This window comes from Ochotona princeps, chromosome 6 (genome assembly GCF_030435755.1).
Source record: "Ochotona princeps isolate mOchPri1 chromosome 6, mOchPri1.hap1, whole genome shotgun sequence".
In the NCBI taxonomy this organism is placed as follows: domain Eukaryota; kingdom Metazoa; phylum Chordata; class Mammalia; order Lagomorpha; family Ochotonidae; genus Ochotona; species Ochotona princeps.
This window is the reverse complement of record NC_080837.1, coordinates 69,405,256-69,426,378: the sequence shown is the minus strand read 5'-3', so window position 1 is coordinate 69,426,378 and position 21,123 is coordinate 69,405,256. Positions and strand designations below refer to the sequence as shown.

General features: G+C 47.9%; 1 protein-coding gene across 1 annotated transcript in view; it reads left to right on the top strand.

The window, feature by feature from the left end:
* Positions 1–10,960: 10,960 nt before the first annotated feature.
* ERO1A (endoplasmic reticulum oxidoreductase 1 alpha) overlaps positions 10,961–21,123 on the top strand; it is a 47,377-nt gene continuing 37,214 nt past the window's right edge. Inside the window, exon 1 of the mRNA XM_058666442.1 lies at positions 10,961–11,432. Coding sequence (XP_058522425.1) covers positions 11,319–11,432 — 114 coding nt within the window. The 5' untranslated portion in view covers positions 10,961–11,318. The remainder of the gene's footprint in view (positions 11,433–21,123) is intronic.

Here is a 21,123-nt window from a genome sequence, read left to right as displayed (position 1 = left end):
ATCCTGGGGCTTTCAAGGCGAGGACTTTAGCCGCTAGGCCACGCCACCGGGCCCTCCTTGAATGACTTTTATAATGATTTCTTCTCCTCTATTTTCATGTTTTCTCAGTGTTAGATTCGCAGCTCTCCAAGATGTTAGATTTGCTGGCCACCAGGGAAAGAATAACTCGGCCAAATGTATGAAAAGGATCTAGATGGCCCTTATTTCAGGGAACCACGGTTGCAGGCTTCCCTTCCCCATGCAACAGACAGACAGACAGACGTGAAGGAGTGAGCTGCAGAGGAATAAGGGCGCTGAAGAGACGGGGAAGGGCCCTTTTAAACTCTCTTTGACACAGGAGCCAAGGGGGGTGGGTCACCTCGGCCCTTATTGGTGGGGGTATATGGGTCTTTTCCCCTCATTGGTGCAGCAGTGGTCTCAGCCGGAGGGACCGGCCAGAATTCCGCCATCCATTCCGGGTTTGGTTGGAGACAGACTCCACCCTTCCCCGGTTACCGTGGTAGCCATCACTCGGGAGCGTTCTTAAGTCAGACTCTGTTGTTACTGAAGTAACCCTCTCAGTTTCCCATTTCTCCTCATTTAGTTCTACCTCATTGGCTCCTTATTGCCCAATGGGGGAGAGTTCCTCAGGGCTTCTATTGAAACCTTTCTCTTTGGTTGTCATGCGTGTAGTTTCTAAGAGCTCATTCTCATGCTGGCATTCTGGTTTCTAAAATCCTGTTTGTATGTCTTTGTGGATGTTTGTTACAGCTTTCTGTTCGGTAGTCTTTGCTTAAAATCTCCTTTTCTCCCCCCAGTCTGTTCTGGTCTGTTTGCTGTTGACGAGCAAACAATTCCATTGGTTATTCCTACAAGAACTTTCCAGTTCCCTTTCCGAATGGACAAGGAAGTGGCAGGGCGGGATAGAGTGTGTGGAAAGCAGGTTTGTACAAAGCCTGCAACTTTGAAGCTGAGCACGACAGGCAATCTGGAGTTTGGGGAGGAATTTTAACTGTCAAGGGACATCAAACAATTCACTCTTTTCAACCTAGATCTGTCTCTCCCTCTTCCCCTGGAACTGCACTGAAACCGGAGTCCCTGAGGTTTTCACTCTTGCTAACTGGATAATCCTGCTCTTGGAATATTCTAAGTGAATGTCAGATGTTTTTCCCCTACTCAATGAATTAATAGTTTAATCCCTGCTTTGCCATCTGTCTACCCACATATAAACTTTTTGTGAATTTTTTTTAGTCAATTCCAACTCAATGTGGCCTCTCCCCTGCAACCCCCATCAAAATTGCTTCTACCTGAGCTGGTCACATGGCTTCTAGAGGTTGTTATTTTACTCTTCATCACACGTCTCCCTGTGACATCTCAGACTGTCATTATCTCTTCAGGTTTGTCAATGAGTTAATTTACTGTACATTCACTAATTTGCTCAGATCACCTTCTGGAACTATACGCAGTGCTGAGTATCAAAATGCCGGGGCATGTCAAGGCAACCTCTCATCTGCGGCATGCGGAAGGCGTGTATCCACATGGTAGTTTGATTTTATATGAAAATATAGTTGGGGGCCAATGTGCAGCAAGTGTGTTAAACTGCCAGCTGTGACACCAGCAACCTGCATGGGTGCTGGTTAGAATCTTGGCTGATCTGCTTCCATCCCAGCTCTCTGCTAATGCCCCCAAGAAAGCAGAAGATGATCGCTCTATGCCTGCATGTGAGACTAGAGGAAGATCCTGGCTGCTGGCTTCAGCACAACCCAGCCCTGGCCCTTGCAACCATTTGGGGAATAAAGCAGCGGGTGGAAGATCTCTCTTCTCTCTCTGCCTTTTAAATAAGTCTTAAAAGAAGAAAAAAATAAAAACACAACTTTGGGAACTCTGGGAACTAAAAAAGAAGGGCTAGGGAAAACATTAAGTGGGTTTCAGGGCCTGAGCAGAATCTTAAAGCATTGGTGGCCAGCACAGGCATGTTGTGCTTTCCTTTTTCCCTTCACCTACGGCAGTACCAGCGTCCTATATGAGCACCAGTTCGAGTCTTTGCTGCTCCACTTTTGTTCCAGCTCCCGACTAACGGCCCAAGGCCATTGGCCCTTGTACCCATGTGGGAGACTCAAAAGATACTCCTGGCTCCCAGCTCAGACAGGCCCAGCATTGATTGTTGTAGCCATTTGGGGAGTGAACCAGCAGATGGAAGACCTCTGTCTCTTCCTCTCTGTTTCTGTAACTCTTTCAAGTAAGATCCTTAAAAAAAAAAAAAGCAAAATTAGCAAAGTTAATCAAGGGTGATATGGATTTGGGTGAGGACAAAAATATTTCAGCAGAAACCCCCTCCAGGTGAGCTGAGACAGCAACTAGGCATAGGTGGCGAGTGTTCAGGGCGGCGAGGCAGATAAAGCCACAGGAGGTGGTGGCTCATCATGGGGGAGCCTTGCACGCCATGGTAAGAGTCTGGGACTCAGTTCTTTAGACAAGACTTCTGCAGATGTGTCACATGATCATATGGACAATGTTGAAAAACCAGAGAAATATAGGGGATGTTTACTGAAAGGATGAGGGAAAAAAAATGCAGTGAGAAATAATAAAGGCTGGAGGTTATGTCCTTGGGTAAAATGATGGAGACCAGGGAATGAATTGAAATGATGCATGGAGTTCAGACTGTCAGGTTTGATGGAGCTGCAGGTTAGGGGGTGGGGACAGTGTTTGGTAGGTGGTTACTCTGCTGATTGGCATGCCCGCCATGCACCTGTGAGTGCATGGGTTTCATGTTCAACTCCTGCTCCAGATTCCACTTTCTAGCCAGTGCACACCCTGAGGGGCAGCACTGATGGCTCCAGGGATTGGCTCCCCCGATTCACTCAGGAGTTCTCGGTTCTCAGCTTTGGTCTGGCTTACCTGTGGTCATTACAGGCCTGGGGCGGGAGGGTGGGCAGGACAGAAAACAGGAGTGTTTCTCTCTTTCTCTTTTAGGCTGACATGGCACAACTTCCCCACTCAGGTTCTGGACACTTAGAAAGAAGGGTCTAGCAATGTTTCATGTGTATACTTACAGTCAGCAAACATTAGATAAGTAGATTTAATCAAACATGCCTCCTGTGCATTCGATGACAGGCATTGCTTAGATACTAACAGAATCTCTGTGCCCCATTTTGAGGAGCTGGGTTCAGGTCATTTCCTGCTGTTGTCATTAACAAAATAATCATGGCTGTTGTTTGCACAGTAATCAGAATCCCATCAAGAAATGCTGCATGCATTAAACCTCTGTCATGCTGTTGTTATAATCACTAGTATTAGAATCACAAGGTTGTGACCTTGTTCGTCACTCAAAAATTTGGTGGTGTTTAGAGAAGTGGTAATGGGTGGAAGGCTGGGCTTTCAGAAAGCAAAGGTTGAACTGTGTCCCCTGTTGGACGCTCTTGAAATAGTTATTGAATGACTCAGCACTCATGGGTCCCAACAGACAAGATGCCTGGGAAGGTGTGTTTGAAGAAGTCAGCTTATACAAAAGGACTGGCTCTCAGGCAGGCTTCAGGCAAGTTCACACCCACACACAGTGCTGAGTTCTAAATACTCTGAACCCCTTATACATTTGAAGGGAAAAATTGTAATGATCAGGAAAACAAAGAGAATAACTTTGCCCTATACAGATTCTGCTAACTAGAAATCTGTTCCCTAAAAGATTTTTGGTTTTATGGATAAAATTTCCAACGTGCGATTATTAAACTGTGTAAGGTTCCCATCTCCCCAAGTTACAGACCATTGCATAGGGAGGGAATCTAGAGCTGATTCATGTTGAGATTACTTCTGTTTCCCTGAAACATGAGGCTTTATTCCTTTAATTCCTCCCTTTTCTTCCTGTGACTGTTATTTAAAATATATATATTTACTTTATTTTTATTGTAAAGTCAGATATACAGAGAGGAGGAGAGACAGACAGGAAGATCTTCTGTCTGTTGATTCGCTCCTGAAGCAGCTGCAATGGCTGGAGCTGAACCAATCTGAAGCTAGGAGCTTGGAGCCTCCTCCAGGTCTCCCACACAGGTGCAGGATCCCAAGGCTTTGCGCTGCCCACCACTGCTTTCCCAGGCCACAAGCAGGGATCTGGATGGGAAGTGGGGCTCCCAGGATTAGAACTGGCACCCATATGGGATCCTGGCACGTGCAAGCAAGGACTTTAGCCACTAGGCTACCACACTGGGCCCCTGACTATCATTTTTGACGGCTTCATGTTTGAAGATGAATCCCGTGAAGGTGTGAAGATGTTTATACCACAAAAGTGTTCTGACACAAGCACCTGTTAAGACCTGTGGGAACATCTGGATGTTTGAGACTGTAACTCTCACTTAGAAGCATAGGGAGTTTACCTTTTGAGTGGTGGAAATATGAAGGAGAAAACGTCATGAAGACTACATAGCAGTGCATCCACTGGGATCCTGTATGAGTGCTGGTTCGTGTCCTGGCAGTTCCACTTCGCATCCAACTCCCTGCTTGTGGCCTGGGAAAGCAGTTGAGGATGGCCCACAGCCTTGGGACCCTGCACCTGTGTGGGAGACCTGGAAGAAGCACCTGGCTCCTGGCTTCGGATCGGCGCAGCACCAGGCGTTGCGGTCACTCGGGGAGTGAATCATTGGACGGAAGATCTTCCTTTCTGTCTCTCCTCCTCTCTGCATATATGACTTTATAATGAAAATAAAATAAATCTTTAAAAACAAACAAATAAATAAATAACCCTCCAAGAAGCCGGCATGGTAAAGTCGTAGGCTAATCCTCTGCCTGCAGCACAGGACTCCTGTAGGGATGCCGGTTCTTATCCCAGCTGCTCCCTGTCTGTGCCAGCTCTCTGCTTATAGCCTGGGAAAGCAGCAGAGGATGGCTCAGGTCTTTGGGCCTCTGCACCCATGTGGGAGATCCAGAAGAAACTCCTGGTTCCTGGTTTCGGACTGGCCCAGCTCAGGCCACTGTGACCATTTGGCTAGTGAACCAGAAGATGAAAGATCTGTGTGTGTTTGTGTGTGTGTGTGTGTGTCTCCTTCTGTCTGTGTAACTCTGCTTTCCAAATAAAAACAAGTAAGTCCTTAAAAAAATTAAGGAAAGACTCCTCCAAACAGGTGTGGGGTGATGTCATTTGGGTTTTGATTCGTGTTTCCCTGAGGACCAGTGCTGCCAGGCACTTTTCATTCACCTGAGGCTCATCCTGTTCAGCTCTGTTATCTATTGATTTATGTAAAAGACAAAGAGTGCACCTCCCTCTGTTAGTTCACTCCTCAAATGGCTTCAATAGCAGGGCTGGGTCAAGCCTATTTCTTTTATTATTCTTATTATTAAATTTATTTATTTTGATGATTTTTACGTTGTTGAGAAGGATGTATGCCCATATGGACACTGAGTAGGTTTGGGGGAAAGTGGGTGAGGCAATTACTTCCAATTATTTTTTTCCTTCCTGTATCTAGGGAAAGAGGGAAGGGAAGGGAAGAGGGCTGCTCCAAGCAGACCAACCACGTTAGTACGCGGCGATGGGGGATACCATCCGACCTCATCCTAGGGTCCCCAATGTGGAGCATGTTCCAAGGGTACTGCTTCAGTTGATTTTGCTTCTCCAAGATTGAGGAAATCCTTCTAGGTTCCATTGGGTGGTGTAGTCCACCTCGGAGTCTCCACTTACCCAGACACTTGCTGTCAAGCTTGGCCAGGAGAGTTGTCCAATTTGTTCTGTCCTCCGTTTTCTGCCATGGTACTAAATGTCCTCTGCGGGTCTCAGCGAGCTGTCATGTTCCCCACGTGCGTCTGGGCATGCCACAGGCTTCAGCAACTGAGGAAGTTAGGCCAATTTTTGTAACCAAGATTTCTTTTTTTTTTTTTTTAATGTGAAAAGTTCTCTCTCGGGCCCGGCATGGTGGTCTAGCGGCTAAAGTCCTCGCCTTGAAAGCCCCGGGATCCCATATGGGCGCCGGTTCTAATCCCGGCAGCTCCACTTCCCATGCAGCTCCCTGCTTGTGGCCTGGGAAAGCAGTTGAGGACAGCCCAATGCATTGGGACCCTGCACCCGCGTGGGAGACCCGGAAGAGGTTCCTGGTTCCCGGCTTCGGATCGGCGCGCATCGGCCCGTTGCGGCTCACTTGGGGAGTGAATCATTGGACGGAAGATCTTCCTCTCTGTCTCTCCTCCTCTGTGTATATCTGGCTGTAATAAAATGAATAAATCTTTAAAAAAAAAAAAAAAAAAAGTTCTCTCTCTCTATATATATATTTAAGATTTGTTCATTTTTATTACAAAGTCAGATATACAGAGAGGAGGAGATCTTCTGTCCGATGATTCACTCCCCAAGTGAGGGCAATGGCCGGTGCTACGCCAATCCGAAGCCAGGAACCTGGAACCTCTTCTGGGTCTCCCACATGGGTGCAGGGACCAAAAGCATTGGGCTGTCCTCGACTGCTTTCCCGGGCCACAAGCAGGGAGCTGGATGGGAAGTAGAGCTGCTGGGATTAGAACCAGCGCCCATATGAGATCCTGGGCATTCAGGGTGAGGACTTCAGCCGCTAGACCACCATGCCGGGCCCATAACCAAGATTTCTATCCTGGTCTCCAAAGGTTGGCAGGGGTCCAAGCACTTGGGCCATCATCAGAGGCCTTCTCAGGCACATTTACAGGAAGCTGTCCCGAAAGTGGCAGTGTGTGGCTGGAACCAGCGCCCCAGTGTAGCATGCTGGTAATAAAAGCTGTGGCTTTTACCCTTTTGGGGTAAAAAAGAAATCAGATTATTTGTTTTGCTATGACTTTTAGTTCTGTTTACTTCTGTCAGTTTGTTTTATTGTTGATTTCAGTTGCATATACTCTCATATTTGTTTCTGTGTAACTTGTCAAACCAAAAATAACAAAGCTGTTTAAGGATCCAATAGTAGATGAATAGATGAAGATAAATGGTTATCTGTGTACGTAAAAATACTGTATAGCCTTTAACGTGAGAGAGTCTGTCTTTTGCAACAATGTGGATGGTATTGGATGGCTTTTTGTTCCTTGGAGAGGACACAGAAAGACAAATACTGTATGATTCCACATAGTATGTGGCCTTAAAGAGAGTCAGTCTCATAGGAACAAGGAGAAAGCTGGTTACTGGGGACTGGGCCGGAAGTGCAGTAGGACTGGAGAAAGGAGAGATGTTGATCAAACTGGATAAAGAGAGATATTTCAGTGATCTACTGCACTGCAGGGTGTCAACAGTGATAATATTTGTTAACATCTTACTGAAAGAGCCTGTTTTTAATGATTTAACCACTAAGAATGTTAAGTGGTGAGGGTCATGATGGACATGTGACTTTTCTTGATTAATATTTGTTATTTAAAACAGTTTGAGTTCTAGTTCATATGATATTATGATATTATTACGCACAGCTAATTCCCGCAACCTGGTTCTTTACCATGAGCTGAAAACACCAGACGCAACGAGGTATCTTAGGAGGTTTATTCTAGTGGGGCAGGAATGGGGTGGGGGTGTTGGAGAGGCGAGGAAGAAAAGGAGAAGGGAGGCCAGAAGGAGAAGAGAGAGAGACAGAGACAGAGAGAGACAGAGAGCGAGCCGAACCTGGGGACCTTTTCGTCTGCATGGTGTGTGTGGTGGGGGTTGGGAGGGTTTGAGGGCAGGCCCCAGGGGATTGGCAACTGCAGGTGAATGCCTAGGGATGATTGGTGAGTGGGCGGGGTTGGGGACGGGGCTGGAAGATTGGGGGTGGGATTCTCAAGTGAAATGCCAGTTTACATTTGATTGGTGGATGGCTAGACCAGGGCGATGAGCTGTGAGGAAGAGGAAATGGACTGGGTCTGGGTGGGATATTCGAATAACTCCTTGCAATATTTCTACCTTATGTATGTAGATTAAAACATATTGTACTTGGGCCCGGCAGCGTGGCCTAGCGGCCTAAGTCCTCACCTTGAAAGTCCCGGGATCCCATATGGGCGCCGGTTCTAATCCCAGCAGCTCCATTTCCCATCCAGCTCCCTGCTTGTGGCCTGGGAAAGCAGTCGAGGATGGCCCAAAGCCTTGGGACCCTGCACCCGCGTGGGAGACCCAGAAGAGGTTCCAGGTTCCCTGCTTCGGATCGGTGAGCACCGGCCGTTGCGGCTCACTTGGGGAGTGAATCATCGGACGGAAGATCTTCCTCTCTGTCTCGCCTCCTCTCTGTATATCTGACTTTGTAATAAAATAAATAAATCTTTAAAAAAAACATACTGTACTGTATAAATTTACACAATTAGTATTATATACTAATATATATATATAATCAGTTATAAAAAAACATACTGTACTGTATAAATTTACACAATTAGTATTATATACTAATATATATATAATCAGTTATGTATTATATAGAATCAGTTGGTAATTTTTAGGGGCTGGTGCTATGGCATGGCGGGTAAAGTCACTGCCTGTGATTGGCATTCTAGATGGGTGTTCGATTGTGTCCTGGCTGCTCCACTTTAGATCCAGCTAGGGCCTGGGAAATCAGCAGAGCATGGCCCAAGTGCTTGGGCCCCTGCAGCCACGTGACGCTCTGGAGTAGCTGGCTCCTGCTAGGGTTTGGCTTTGCGGCCATTTGGGGAGTGAACCAGTGAATGAATTAGCACTCACTCTTGCTCTTCTTCTGTAACTCTGCTTTTCAAATAATTAAAGCAAATCTTCAAAAAAAAATAATAAGAAGTTTCACACTGAGTTCCATGGGTGTCCTTTATGCTTAGGGACTGGGCCTGGAAACATCTTTGGGTTCTTCAACATCAAGTTCAATTTGACACGGCTTTAAATTTGTTGACTTGAAGTTCATTCAGAGTGTGGAAGTGTGTGAAGAGGAAACCAGGAAGATGACTTCCAAGAAAAGATCAGGACGCTCTGTGCTTCGATGTAACGAAGAACCATTCAGGCAGGAAGGGGGTTATTCGTATGTGCATGCGGCGTGTGGTAGATAGCAAAGTTGGCATTTTTCAGGCCCATTAGGATCTCAGGTGGGTTGAGTTTTTACCATGTGCTGGTCGATTGGGCAGTGGTACACAGCCATGGGCATTGCAGTAAGGTATGTATGTAAGGTATGTATCTTTTTCTTTTAAGATTTCTTTGAAAGGCACAGCAATAGAAAGATGAACGCACACACACAAACACACACACACACACAGGGGGGGAGAGGGAGTTGGGGTAGAAGCCATGAGTCTGGAACTTCACTCTGGTCTCCCATGTGAGTAACAGGAGCTATCTTCTACTGTCTCCCTGGGTGCCTTAGCTGAATCCAAAGCAAGGCAGCCTGGCCCAACTCTGCACTCCAGTGTGAGATGCCAGCATCACAAGTGGGGACTTGACCTGCTCTGCCACAACACAGACCCATATGTGACTGTCAGTCTCACTCTCTATTGTACAAAGCTTTTCTGGAAGGCTCGTAGAAACATATAATATGCATTTAGGACATAGTATACCCTAAGTTTCAGCCAATGATGACTTAACAAAATCTATTTTTTAATAAAGGATAATATGACCCAGAGCAGTAGCCTAGTGGCTAAAGTCCTTGCTTTACACACGGGCTCCAATATGGGTGCCCGTTTTCATCCTGGTGGTCCCACTTCCCATTCAGCTCCCTGCTTGTGGCCTGGGAAAGCAGTGGAGGGCGGCTCAAAGCCTTGGGACCCTGCACCCGTATGGGAGACCGGAAGAAGCTCCTGGCTTTGGATCAGCACAACTCTGGCTGTTGCAGCCACTTGGGGAGTGAATCAGCAGATGGTAGATCCTCCTCTCTGTCTCTCCTCTCTGTGTATGTATATCTGACTTAAAAAAATGTTAAAAAAAAAAAAAAAGGAACATAACAGAAAATATTTTAAGTGTGCCAGATGTTGAAAAGTCTCATTTCACCTTCAACATTTTTGTTGTGCCCAGATTTTGAGATTCCCCAGAAATCAACAGGAGCCTGCAGTCTATCCAGGTGTACAAGGATGGTTTATTCAAGCTCAGCACATCTAAGCCTTGGTTCTTGGTTGGGACTAACACCCCTTACCGGGAGCGTGAACCTGAACAGAACATTCATAGGGTTTTTATAGGGACAGTCCACAATAGCTTGAAAAGGGGCAATTCACAATAGCCTGCAAGGTGAGGGGAAATACCACACATTCCCTGCCTATCTCAGCTGGACAGCCTGTGCCTGCAGCAACTAAGGTAAGCACCCACTTAATTACTTGGAGCCACCTGTGAGATAACCAGACTTGGGTGGGCCTTGAGTCTTAAGAATTGGGGCCCATCAGGGCTAAAGGTCACATAGGCTGTTTAGCCTGCAAGCTCAGTTTCTTAGCAGCAATGAGCCATGAACAAAAGGTTGGGATTTTGATACTGAGGTTCTTCACTTAAGGTTCCAAGATCTGCACTGGGCTTCCACGGATGTAGCTCTGTCTGCTACTCAGGTCCCAACACCCACTCGCATCCCCTGCTCTTTGCAGGCCACTAGGTGCCTAGGAAATGACAGGGTGGCCTCTACCGTGAGCGTTGTCTGCCACTGTGGGTCCTTGTCACACCTGGCTATGAGATGTGTCTAGTGCGTGTAAAACACATATTGGATTTCAAAACGAGAGAGAAAAAAAAAACCCAGGCCAATATGGATCAATGCCGTCAGTAATGATTACACTTTGAACTAGTATTTTCTTCGCATTGGGTTAAATAAAATAGATTTTGAAAATAAATGTCACCTGTTTTCTTTTTGCTCTTTTGGAGTGACTCCTAGAAACCCTGGATTACATATACACTTTTTCCAGCGTTGAGACTGTGTCAGGGTCACGGTGGACACGTAATTGGTTTGGCTGGATTTCCTTGCATTGCGATACGGAAGGACAGGCCGCAAGTGCGCGGGGTGGGGCGGGGCCCCGCACGGAAACCCGGGCCCCTCCGGCTGTGGCAGGCGTCCACGTAGCGGGCAAAGGCCCTTACCCCCAGCCCCAGCCCCGGACTCCCGTGCGGGATCTCGGGCGCGCGCCCAGGGTGGGGGACCCTGGTTCCGGTGAATGGTGTGTGTGTGTTTTAGGGGCCGGGCCAGGCGGGGCCGAGCCGGGCAGCCGGCTGGTGCGTCAGCCTCACGCGCGCGGGGAAGGAAGCCGGCCCGAGGCCCGGGCGGCCGGCGCGGGCGCCGCGGCACGTCCGCAGGCTCCGCCGGGAGGTGGCGGCCGCTGAGAGGCGGGAGAGCGGAGGGCGGGCCAGGGAGGCGGCCCGGAGGTGGGGCGGCACCGGGGGGCCGGCCCGCGCGGGCTTCATCTGAGGGCGCGCGGCCTGCGCCCGGGTGCTGGCAACTGGGAGGCGCGGGCGACGAGCTGCCGGAGCGGCTATGGGCCGCGGTTGGGGCTTCCTGATCGGCCTGCTGGGCGCCGTGGGGCTGCTCGGCGCCGGCCACGGCGGGCAGCAAGCCTCGGAGACGGCGGCGCAGAGGTGCTTCTGCCAGGTGAGGAGGTTTGTGAGTGTTGGTGCTGGTTGGCCCCGGCGCCCCGCGCTCTGTCCGGCGCGGCCCGGCAGGTGAGGGGTTGGAGTGCGTCTTTGCGTTTCCTCCTGCGGGAACGCGTGCACCGTGCTCGTGCTCCGAGCCGGGGCTGTGTCCTTTGCCGCTCGCCTTGAGATGGTAGAGAGCAACGCTTCTCGGGCGCTCCAGACCGGGCGAGGGCTGCGGGTGCCTAGGCTGGGACTTACTCCGTTGCCTTTTGCATCTTTGTGTTCCTGCCCCTTCCGAGAACGGTGTGCGCAGTGTGCACCGCGCTCTCACACGTTTGCTGTGAACACGTTGCTGGGGTCTCTCTAACTTGACCGGGGACTCATGGACCCTGTGGCTGGGCAGGTCTGCTGGCCCCCACAGCCTTTTGTAGGGGCGCTGCTGTTAGATCCGGTGGTAGGCAGGGAGCGTGACTGCCTCGGATCCCTGAGGGCTGCGGTTGCCCTGTGCCTGTTGTGTCCAGTCGGGACACCAAGATAGCTGAACGGAAGGGAAGGCGGTCCTTGCTTTTCCAATGCACACATTTGGTTAGTAGTTTAGTATGAACATTTCCTGCGATGAGCAGCAATTATGGATTTTTCGAGCAAAACAATTCAAAGAAACTTACCATCATTACTGTGAAATTGACTTCAGTGAGGAATGGGGGAGACCCTCCGTTTTCCAGGAAACCCAGGAGTAGGCGTTCGGATGCCTTCCTTTCAGTGGGTTTTATCACCAGTTTATGGTCAGTAAAGAGACGTTTATGGGTGGAGAGGTTGGTACCTGTGATGGAGAAAATAAGCTTGAATGCTCCCAGGAGAGAGAGGTATCCCGTCTTTGGTTTGAGGCTCTGGAATTATGTTGTACAAGTGCTTGGGGAGTGGAAGTGGGCGTGGACTGGGACTTGTCAGGGGCGTGGAAGGGAAATTACTGCTTTACCGCTAGCATTGAACAACTCTGTTAACCTTCAGTGATTGGGAATGGCGCAGCGTCAGGTGTTTCCAAGGCGAAAGGGTCGACAGCCTAAAGCTTAGAGGTTAAAAAGTAAATAAGGGGCTTGCAAACCAAGTATTTGGTACTGAAAGATAGGATGACGGTACAACTGTCTCGACATTGCGGTAGTGGGATACAAGTATAGGTTGAGCTCTTAAGTTGTCACCTTTTTAGAGATATGCTTAAAACTGGGAAACTTTTAATTTTTAGCCTTTTTCTTCTCATTAGTGATTAAACTCTCCCTCCCCCTTTTGCAGCATCCTCAGATTTAAATATTCTCACAACACATAAAAATCCGTTAGGCTCATTACTTTTTCTTGTCGACCAAGGGGGGGGGTTGTTGTGTGTTTCATGGTCAATATTTAAAAACAGAAAATTGGGACCTCAAGTTAAGAAATAATTTTAAGGGCAATTAGAAATTCTCTATGGGAGGAAGATGTGTGTGTGTGTGTGTGTGTTACAGTGTGTTTCACAACGGGCTAGCCACGGTCTCGTCCAGAGGGGAGGGCTGGACTGGAGTCCTGGTTCCTTTGCTGGGCCCGTCTTCTTGCTCACGTGCGCATTGGGAGGCCACGGTGATGGCTGCGTCCTTGGGTGCTGTCACCCATGTGGAGACCTAGACTGGGTTGTGGTGTCCTGGCTTCTCCTTGGGGGTTAGGAGAGTTACCCAGGAGGGAAAAGATACCCAAATCTGCTTTGCAAAATAAGCAAATAATAATAATAAAAAAAGGGTCTACTTGGCAACAAAAATGATCAACATATTTAATAAATGAAGCAAGTCAGGTGTCAGTTATGGTCAGTTTTAGCAGAGACGAGGGTGACGGGACAGGAGGGTGGGCATGCGGAGCAGAGACAAGCTTACAGAGAGATGCGCGGACAGACACATGTGACTGGCAGGTGCAGGGGAGGCTGCATGGGGTGTAGCAGGCTCATCCTCCGTCTGCAGCGCTAGCACCCCAGATGGCTACTAGTTCGTGTCCTGGAAGCTCTGTTTCTGGTCCAAGTCGCTGCTGGTAGGAAAGCATTTGCTTGTCACTGGGAAAGCGATGAAGGCTGGCTCCAGGCTTCGGGCCCCTGCACTCAGGTGGAAGACCCAGAAGAAGCGTCTGGCCTCTAAATTCAGACTGGCACAGCCCTGGTTGTTGCAACCCTTTGGGGAGTGAACCAGCTGATGGAAGATCTCCCTCAGTCAGTCCCTCTCTCTCTCTTTCAAGTTAAATAAATACATCTTGGAAAAAACAAAAGGGTCACTGTGTATTCTGAGTGTTTGGGCCACCAGGGTAACCGGGTGGACTTCTGCTGTGACCCACTCACAATTTGGTGAATAATGTTCACTGGGGGTAGTGGAAGGCGCTGGCTCGAAGGGCTTAACCAAACAAGCTGTTGCTAGAAAGTAAAAACTAAGTTTTCCACTGAGCAAAATCTTCTCTGGTACTATTCAGAGCGCCCAAAGAGCCGCAAGAGTTTTGTGGATTCTGTGTTGTAAGTCGTCTTATCTTCACTCCTTTCCTGTTTCCTGTCCCTCTTGCCCCTGGTTCCTGCAGTGGCCTCATCACACTGTGCTGGCTTATGCTAAGCGGTTCTGCTCTGATTTGAGGCAAAACAGCATGTGGTCATTCAACTTTTGAAAGCCATTGACATTGACCGTGTAGTGCCATGCAATTAATCGGATTAAATTCAGCAAGCATTTGTTGATGCCTACCGTGGACAAGGCATGAGACGTTGGCAAGATAAATTACAGAATGGTTTTGATATTGCAGACTGCGGCGTCTGTTAACTGGAGAGATGAAGTGTAAGACATGAGCACGGTGCTGGTAGGAATACCAAAAATGTTGTTCTGCTTAGTGAACCAAATGCATGCTTTTCTGGAGTTGATCATTTAAATGGGTTGATGGCTCCAGATGTGTCTTTCAGCATTGTTACTATTTGTGTCTGTGCGTTGACATTCACATCCTACTAAAATTCCTTTTAATGTGTAAGCTCTTTTGATAATGTGTAACGTGATAGCGTGTAAATTCACTGTTACTTGTTACTGGGAACTGATGTTGTGGCATGGCATCTAAGCTGCCTCCTGCAATCCTGGCAGCCTGTGAGAGCCCTGAGTTTCAGCTGCTCCCATTACCCAGCCAGCCCCTCCCCACGGTGTGTTGGAGAGCAGTAGGAGTGACTCAAGGGCTTGGCCCCCTGCCACCAACAAGGGAGACCTGGAGGAAGCCCCTGGCTCCTAGCTTCAGCCTGGCCAGCCCCAACCATTGCAGCCAGTTGGGGAGTGAAACAGCACGTAAAAAAATCCCTGTATCTTTCTCTCTCACTTTCTTTCTTTTTTTTTTTTTTTCCCCAAACTTTGCCTTTCAGTTAATAAAGAAAAAAAATTTTTTTTAATTTGTGAAAGGCAGATTTACAAAGAAAAAGATAAACAGAAAGAAAAGTATTCCATCCACTGGTTCACTCCCCAAATGGCCACAATAGCTGGAGATGAGCTGATCCGAAGCCAGGAGCTCCTTCTGGGTCTCCCACGCAGGTGCAGGGCCCCAGGGCTTTGGTCCGTCCTCGACTGCTTTCCTGGGACGTAAGCAGGAAGCTGGATGGGAAGGGGAGCAAAGAGGACATGAACCGGCACTCATATGGCATCTTGGCACCAGTTGAGGCATTGTGCCAGGCCTAATAAATAAAGGTGTTTTAAAAACACATGATTCAATGGCCTGAACTTAAAATTATTTGATAAACTCCCTTTTTTAAAACTTAATTAAGACATTTGTTTGTTTCTATTTATGTAAAATGCAGAGACAGAGAGAGATACAGAGACAGTTACAGAGAGATCTATTTGCTGATTTATTCTCCAAATACCTGCACAGCTGGACCTGGGCCAGGCCGGAGCCGGGAGGCCACGTGAGCTGCAGGATCCAGGTGCTTGGCTTGGACCCGCTGTCTCCCAGGTGTGCGCCTTAGTAGGAAGTTAGAGCCAGAAGTGGAGCCAGGGTTTGACCCCAGGCACCCTAACTGGAGTTATGGGCATCCCAAGCACCAGCTTAGCTGCTGTGCCAAACCTCTGCCCGTCAGAGTACTGTGTGTGGTATGGAAGTAAATGAAGACCTTCCACAGTTGCTTTTTGACAGTTACTGCCCAGTTGTGTGCCGCCAGAGAGAATGAATCGAGCAGAACTTCAGTACCCATGCAAGGACTCCTAGGATGTGTTTTTAAAGAATTATCCTCAGAAGAAACATTAATGCCCAGATATACAGACAGTTGTGAAAATAATATATATATATATATATACACACACACATACGTACATACATATATACATATTCATTTATGTTAGTTGGAAATTAGTTTGTAAACTCTGTGCTTAGAATATTTTATCAGTTGGGACTGGCATGGTGGATCTAGTGGCCAAATCCTCACCTTGCACACGCTGGGATCCCATATGGGGTGTTGGTTTGTATCCCGGCTGCTCCAGTTCCATCCAGCTCCCTGCTTATGACCTGAGAAGCAGTGGAGGGCGGCCCAAAGCCTGGGACCCTGTACCTGCGTACCTGCGTGGGACACCCAGAAGCTCCTAGCTCCTGGCTTAAGATTGGCTCAGCTCAGGCTGTTGTGGCCGCTTTAAGAGTGAACCAGTGGAAGGAAGGTGTTTCTCCTCTGCAAATCTGCCTTTGCAATAAAAATAAGTAGTTTTTTTAGAAGAAGAATATTTTATCAGGCTGGGTGTTGTGGAATGGTATTAAAGCTGCTGCCTGTGTCACTGCCATCCCGTATGGATGTTGATTCATGACCTGGCTGTTCCACCTCGTGCCTGGGAAAAGCAACAGATGATGTCCCACAAGTCCAGCCCCTGCCACTCCACACGGGAGACCAGAAGAAGCTTCTGGCTCCTGGCTTGGGTCTGGCCTGGCGTTGGTCATTGCGGTCATCAGGGGAGAGAACCAGTGGCTGGAACATTCTTCCTCTCTCCATTTTCCTCTGAAACTCTTTCAAAGTAAATACACAAGTCTTTAATAAATGTTTTAAAATCAATATTGGTATGACTAGTGCTAGCAACAGCTAGAGCCACTTACTTAAGTGCATTGAGATTTAATGTCAGACTCTGCTGGCTCTGTCTTCAGACCAGAGAGGGTATACCTAAGAAGCCGTTGAACTTGACTGGACAATAAGATGCTGGACTCTATGTTTGTATATGCTTGCAATGGGGGAATCTCAACTGAACTTGAACTGTGGTTATGCAACAAGGTGGAGGAATCCACCATGGGGGGAGGGTTTGGGGAGGGGTGGGGAGAATCCCAGTACCTATCAAACTGTGTCACATAATACAATGTAATTAATGAATAAAAAAAAATTAAAAAGAAGATTTAATGTCAGGCTAATTAAAGATGAAAACTCAACGTAATTCCGCATCCCCCCCACAAAAAAATGGCTTTTCTGAAAATAGGTTACTTTTAGAGTGTGCTATAGACTGCAAAATTGTATTTTAGCAGATTTAGCCTGTTTGTTCTGTGACCGCAGATTTTAAACAGGATGTTAATTGCTAGCCAAGAGGACTGTTTGGTAATGCGGGGCGGGGATGAGAGTAAGTCAAGGATTAAAGCTCAAATCCAGGGATCTTGGGAGCAGGTTATGCTGGAGGGCTGTGTACCGATGGAGTGCATGCTACATTCCAGGCTCTTCTCAAGAAAGCATGTGTCATAAATTTTTTCATTCTTTAAATAGTTTGATGGCAACTTAAGGTTTCAGTAAGATTAAGATTTCAAAGCAGGAATAGCTCTGGTGTCCTTGGAATGGTACCTGCCATGTAGTGTAGCATCTTTGGTATTTCCATTGATAGAGTTGACCTGGTGTACTTGTCAGTGAGTGAACAGTTTTCCTATTTTTCATCCTCCCTATCTGCTGGTTTTATCCTGTTACCTAAGTCTTGCCCTCGCCCTCTGCTGGTGACCAGTGTTTCATTCTCTCTGTATTTGAGCTTTCTAAGAAAGATCTGTGAATGAGATTTTACAATGCTTGCCTGCCTCTGTCTGTTTTATTTCACTTAGCAACATGAATATTGGGACAAATGGCAGGCTCTCTCATTCTTTTAAGGTTTATTAATTTGAAAGATAGATAGAGTTATAGAAGGAGAGAGAGAGAGAGAAACAGAGAGAAAGGCGGAGAGATCTTCAGTGTGCTGTTTCATTCCCTACTGGGCCATAATGACTGGGCTTCTGTCAGGCGGAGGCCAGGAACCTGGAACTCTGGGTTCTTCCATGTGGGTGATGGGCTCAGTGATTAGGCTAGTCTCTGCTGCTTTCTCCTGTTCATTAGCAGGGCGCTGGATCAGAAGCGGAGCAGCTGGGTCTTGTATGGATGCGCATATGGGATGCCTGGGTCACACAGGTGGCAGCTTAGCCCCATTGTACCACAACGATGGCCCAAGAACTCATTTTTTAAAGCTGAGTGATTTTTCTCTGTGTGCACATGTATACCACAGTTTCTTTATGAAACATTTTTATGGGCCTGGTGCAGTATCCTAGCAGCTAAAGTTCTTGCTTGAACGTGCCGGGATCCCATATGGGCGCCAGTTCTAATCCTTGCAGCTCCACTTCCCAACCAGCTCCCTGCTTGTGGCCTGGGAAAGCAGTCAAGGATGGCCCAAAGCCTTGGGACCCTGCACCCGTGTGGGAGACCCGAAAGAAGCTCCTGGCTTCAGATGGGCTTAGCTCCGGCCATTGCGGGTACTTGGGGAGTGAATCATCGGACGGAAGATCTTCCTCTCTGAGTCTCCTCCTTTGAGTATATCTGACTTTGCAATAAAAAGAAATAAATCTTTAAAACATTTTTTTTTAATTTACTTTATTTGAAAGAGAAGGGGAAATACTGAAACAGAGGACTGAATCCTTCCAATAACTCACTCCTTAAATGCCATATGTTTCAGGGCTGTGCCAGGCAGCAGCTGGGAGCCGGAAACACAAGTTAAGTTCCCCATGTGCGTATCAGGGACCCGAGTACTTCAGCCATCACTTGCTGCCTTCCATGGTGTCTAAGCTGGAGCTAGGCTTCAGCCAGGCATTCTCACAGGATACAGGTATCCTAAATGGCATCTTAACCACTAAGCCAGAGTTTACCTTATACCACACTTATCTTAAAAAGAAAGTTATTTTATTTGAATGGCAGAGAAAGAGAAAGCAAAAAGTAAATAAATAAATAAAAAATCTCCCATCCACCGGGTGGTTTCCTGGAATTTCCTCAGTAGCGGAGGCTAGGCCAGCTGAAGTCAGGAGCCTCGGACCGATCAGGCTTCCAGGTCTTGACGTGGGTGACAGGTACCCACTACTCAGGCCTCAGTGCTGCCTGCCCACAAGTGTGTTAGCAGGAAGCTGGACTTGGTGGGATCACAGCTGGGACTTGAATCCAAGTACTCCGACATGTCATGTGGGCACCGCAAGCATCTTTGTAGAAAAAAATAATTTATGGGGCTGGCACAGTGGCTGACTAGGATAATCCTCTGCCCCCCAGAACCAGCATGCCACATAGGCACCGGTTCCAGTCCCTGCTGCTCCACTTCTGAGCCAACTCTCTGCTTGTAGACTGGGAAAGCAGCAGAGGGTGGCTCTGGTTCCTGGGCCTCCATACCCATGTGAGAGTTCTGGAAACTTCTGGATCCAAGGTTCAGATGTTCAGCTTTGGCTGTTGGAGTCACTTGAGGAGTGAGCCAGAAAATGAGAGAACTTTTTTGGTCTCTCCTTCTTTCTGTGAATTTGCTTTTCAAAAAAAAAAAAAAAAAGACCTATAAAAAAGAAAAAGATCAGTTAGTTTATTTGAAATAAGTTGGAGAGGGGGAAGAGACAGAGAGAAAAAGAGATCTTTGATTTGCTAGTTCACTCCCTACCCTTCCACAATGATTCGGCAGGGGCCTGGGGTTCTTACCTCCTATGTGGCTAGTAGGTGTCTGAGCACTTGGGTTGTCCTGTTTTCCCAGGCATGTTATCAGGGAGCTGGAGGGGCAGCAGAGCAGCCAGGCCTTGAGTGGGACTGCAAGCAGATGTGCCCTGATCGGGGTGCAGTTACCTCAAAGTCACAGCTTCGTGTGTGCCACAGTGCTAGCGCTACACATACATAGCATATGACCACTAGGCCAAATGCCCCCTCTTGGTGCATTTGACTTTTTTTTTTTTTAAGATTTATTTTATTTTTATTGGGAAGTCAGATAGAGAGGAGAGACAGAAAGGAAGATGTTCTGTCCACTGATTCACTCCCCAAGTGCCTGTAGCGGCCCGGAGCTGCACTGATGCGAAGCCAGGGGCCAGGAGACTCTTCTGGGTTTCCCATGCAATTGCAGCGTCCCAAGGCTTTGTGGTTAATAACCGTATCTTGTGTTCAGGATTTTGCTCTTGCCACAGGGAGAAAACGATTGAATTCATGAGAGGTGGATGCGATCTTTTGTTTTTTTATATGAGCATAAAGCCAGAGAATCAAATGCTCCTGACATTCTTTGCCAGATAATGCATTCTTTGCACGTATTGAACGATTGATTGATGACTTATTTGCTTTTTCCTGCCCTTTCCCCGTTGGCTGATTATTGCCCGAGGCCTGGGGCAGTGAGCTTCAGCGGGTCTTGGCCAGTAATTCTCCTGGGAGCTAGGGGCAGGTGAGGATGTGGAGTGAAAGCACTCAGGTCCCTGAGGTGGGGCTGGAGTTCTGTTTGATTTGGGGAGATCGCAGGGCGGTTATTCAGTGGCTCTGTACCCCGAGGCTCATGTGAAGTGACCTTCCTGGCAGATTAGCAGCTGTCCTTTGGTTTTGGTTTCACTTCCAGGATCTAGTTTTGTTTCCAGGGTTCTACCCTGGGTCTGGCCCCTGGATTTCTATGCTAGCCCTTGACACTCCGTCTTGGTATCTGCGTTATCCTCAGCTTTCTGCAACTGGGCTGGCTTTGCATCTGCCACTTTCCCTCTGGGGATCCGGTTCTGCAGTCTGCTCCCTGGTTTCCCTGAACTACTAAGTGCCTTGGGGAGCTTCCGGTAGCTTTCTTAGTAAGTTAGACAAAAGGTTGGGTAAGATGCTGAGCACAAGGGTTGTTCTCCTTCCCTGCCTGCTTGCTGCTGCGTGTCCTGCTATGTAGGGAATTGTTAATGGGGGTGTAGCGGTCCGCAGGCGTTCCTGTGGTGCTGCTCTCTGGTGACAAGTGACAGTGGGCAGCATTTATTCCGTTTTTTTTTTTTTAAAGATTTATTTATTTTTATTGGAAAGGTGGATATACAGAGAGAAGGAGAGACAGAGAGGAAGATCTTCCATCCAATAGTTCACTCCCCAAGTGGCCGCAACAGCCAGAGCTGAATCAATCCGAAGCCAGGAACCAGGAGCTTCCTCCGGGTCACCCACGTGGGTGCAGGGTCCAAAGGCTTTGGGCCGTCCTCGACTGCATTCCCAGGCCACAGGCAGGGAGTTGGATGGGTAGGAGGGACTGCAGGGATTAGAACCGGCACCCATATGGGATCCTGGCGTGTGCAAGACAAGGACTTTAACCACTACGCTATCATGCCTGGCCCATTTATTCCTTCTTTATGCAACCTTATTCCACAGTAAATATTGAACACCCACAATGTGCTTCCTGGAAATACAGTGTTAAGTGCTGGGAATGCATGGATGAATAAACATGCTTTGCTTTCAAGGATGCTGCCTTCTGGTGGACAGGAACTCAGTC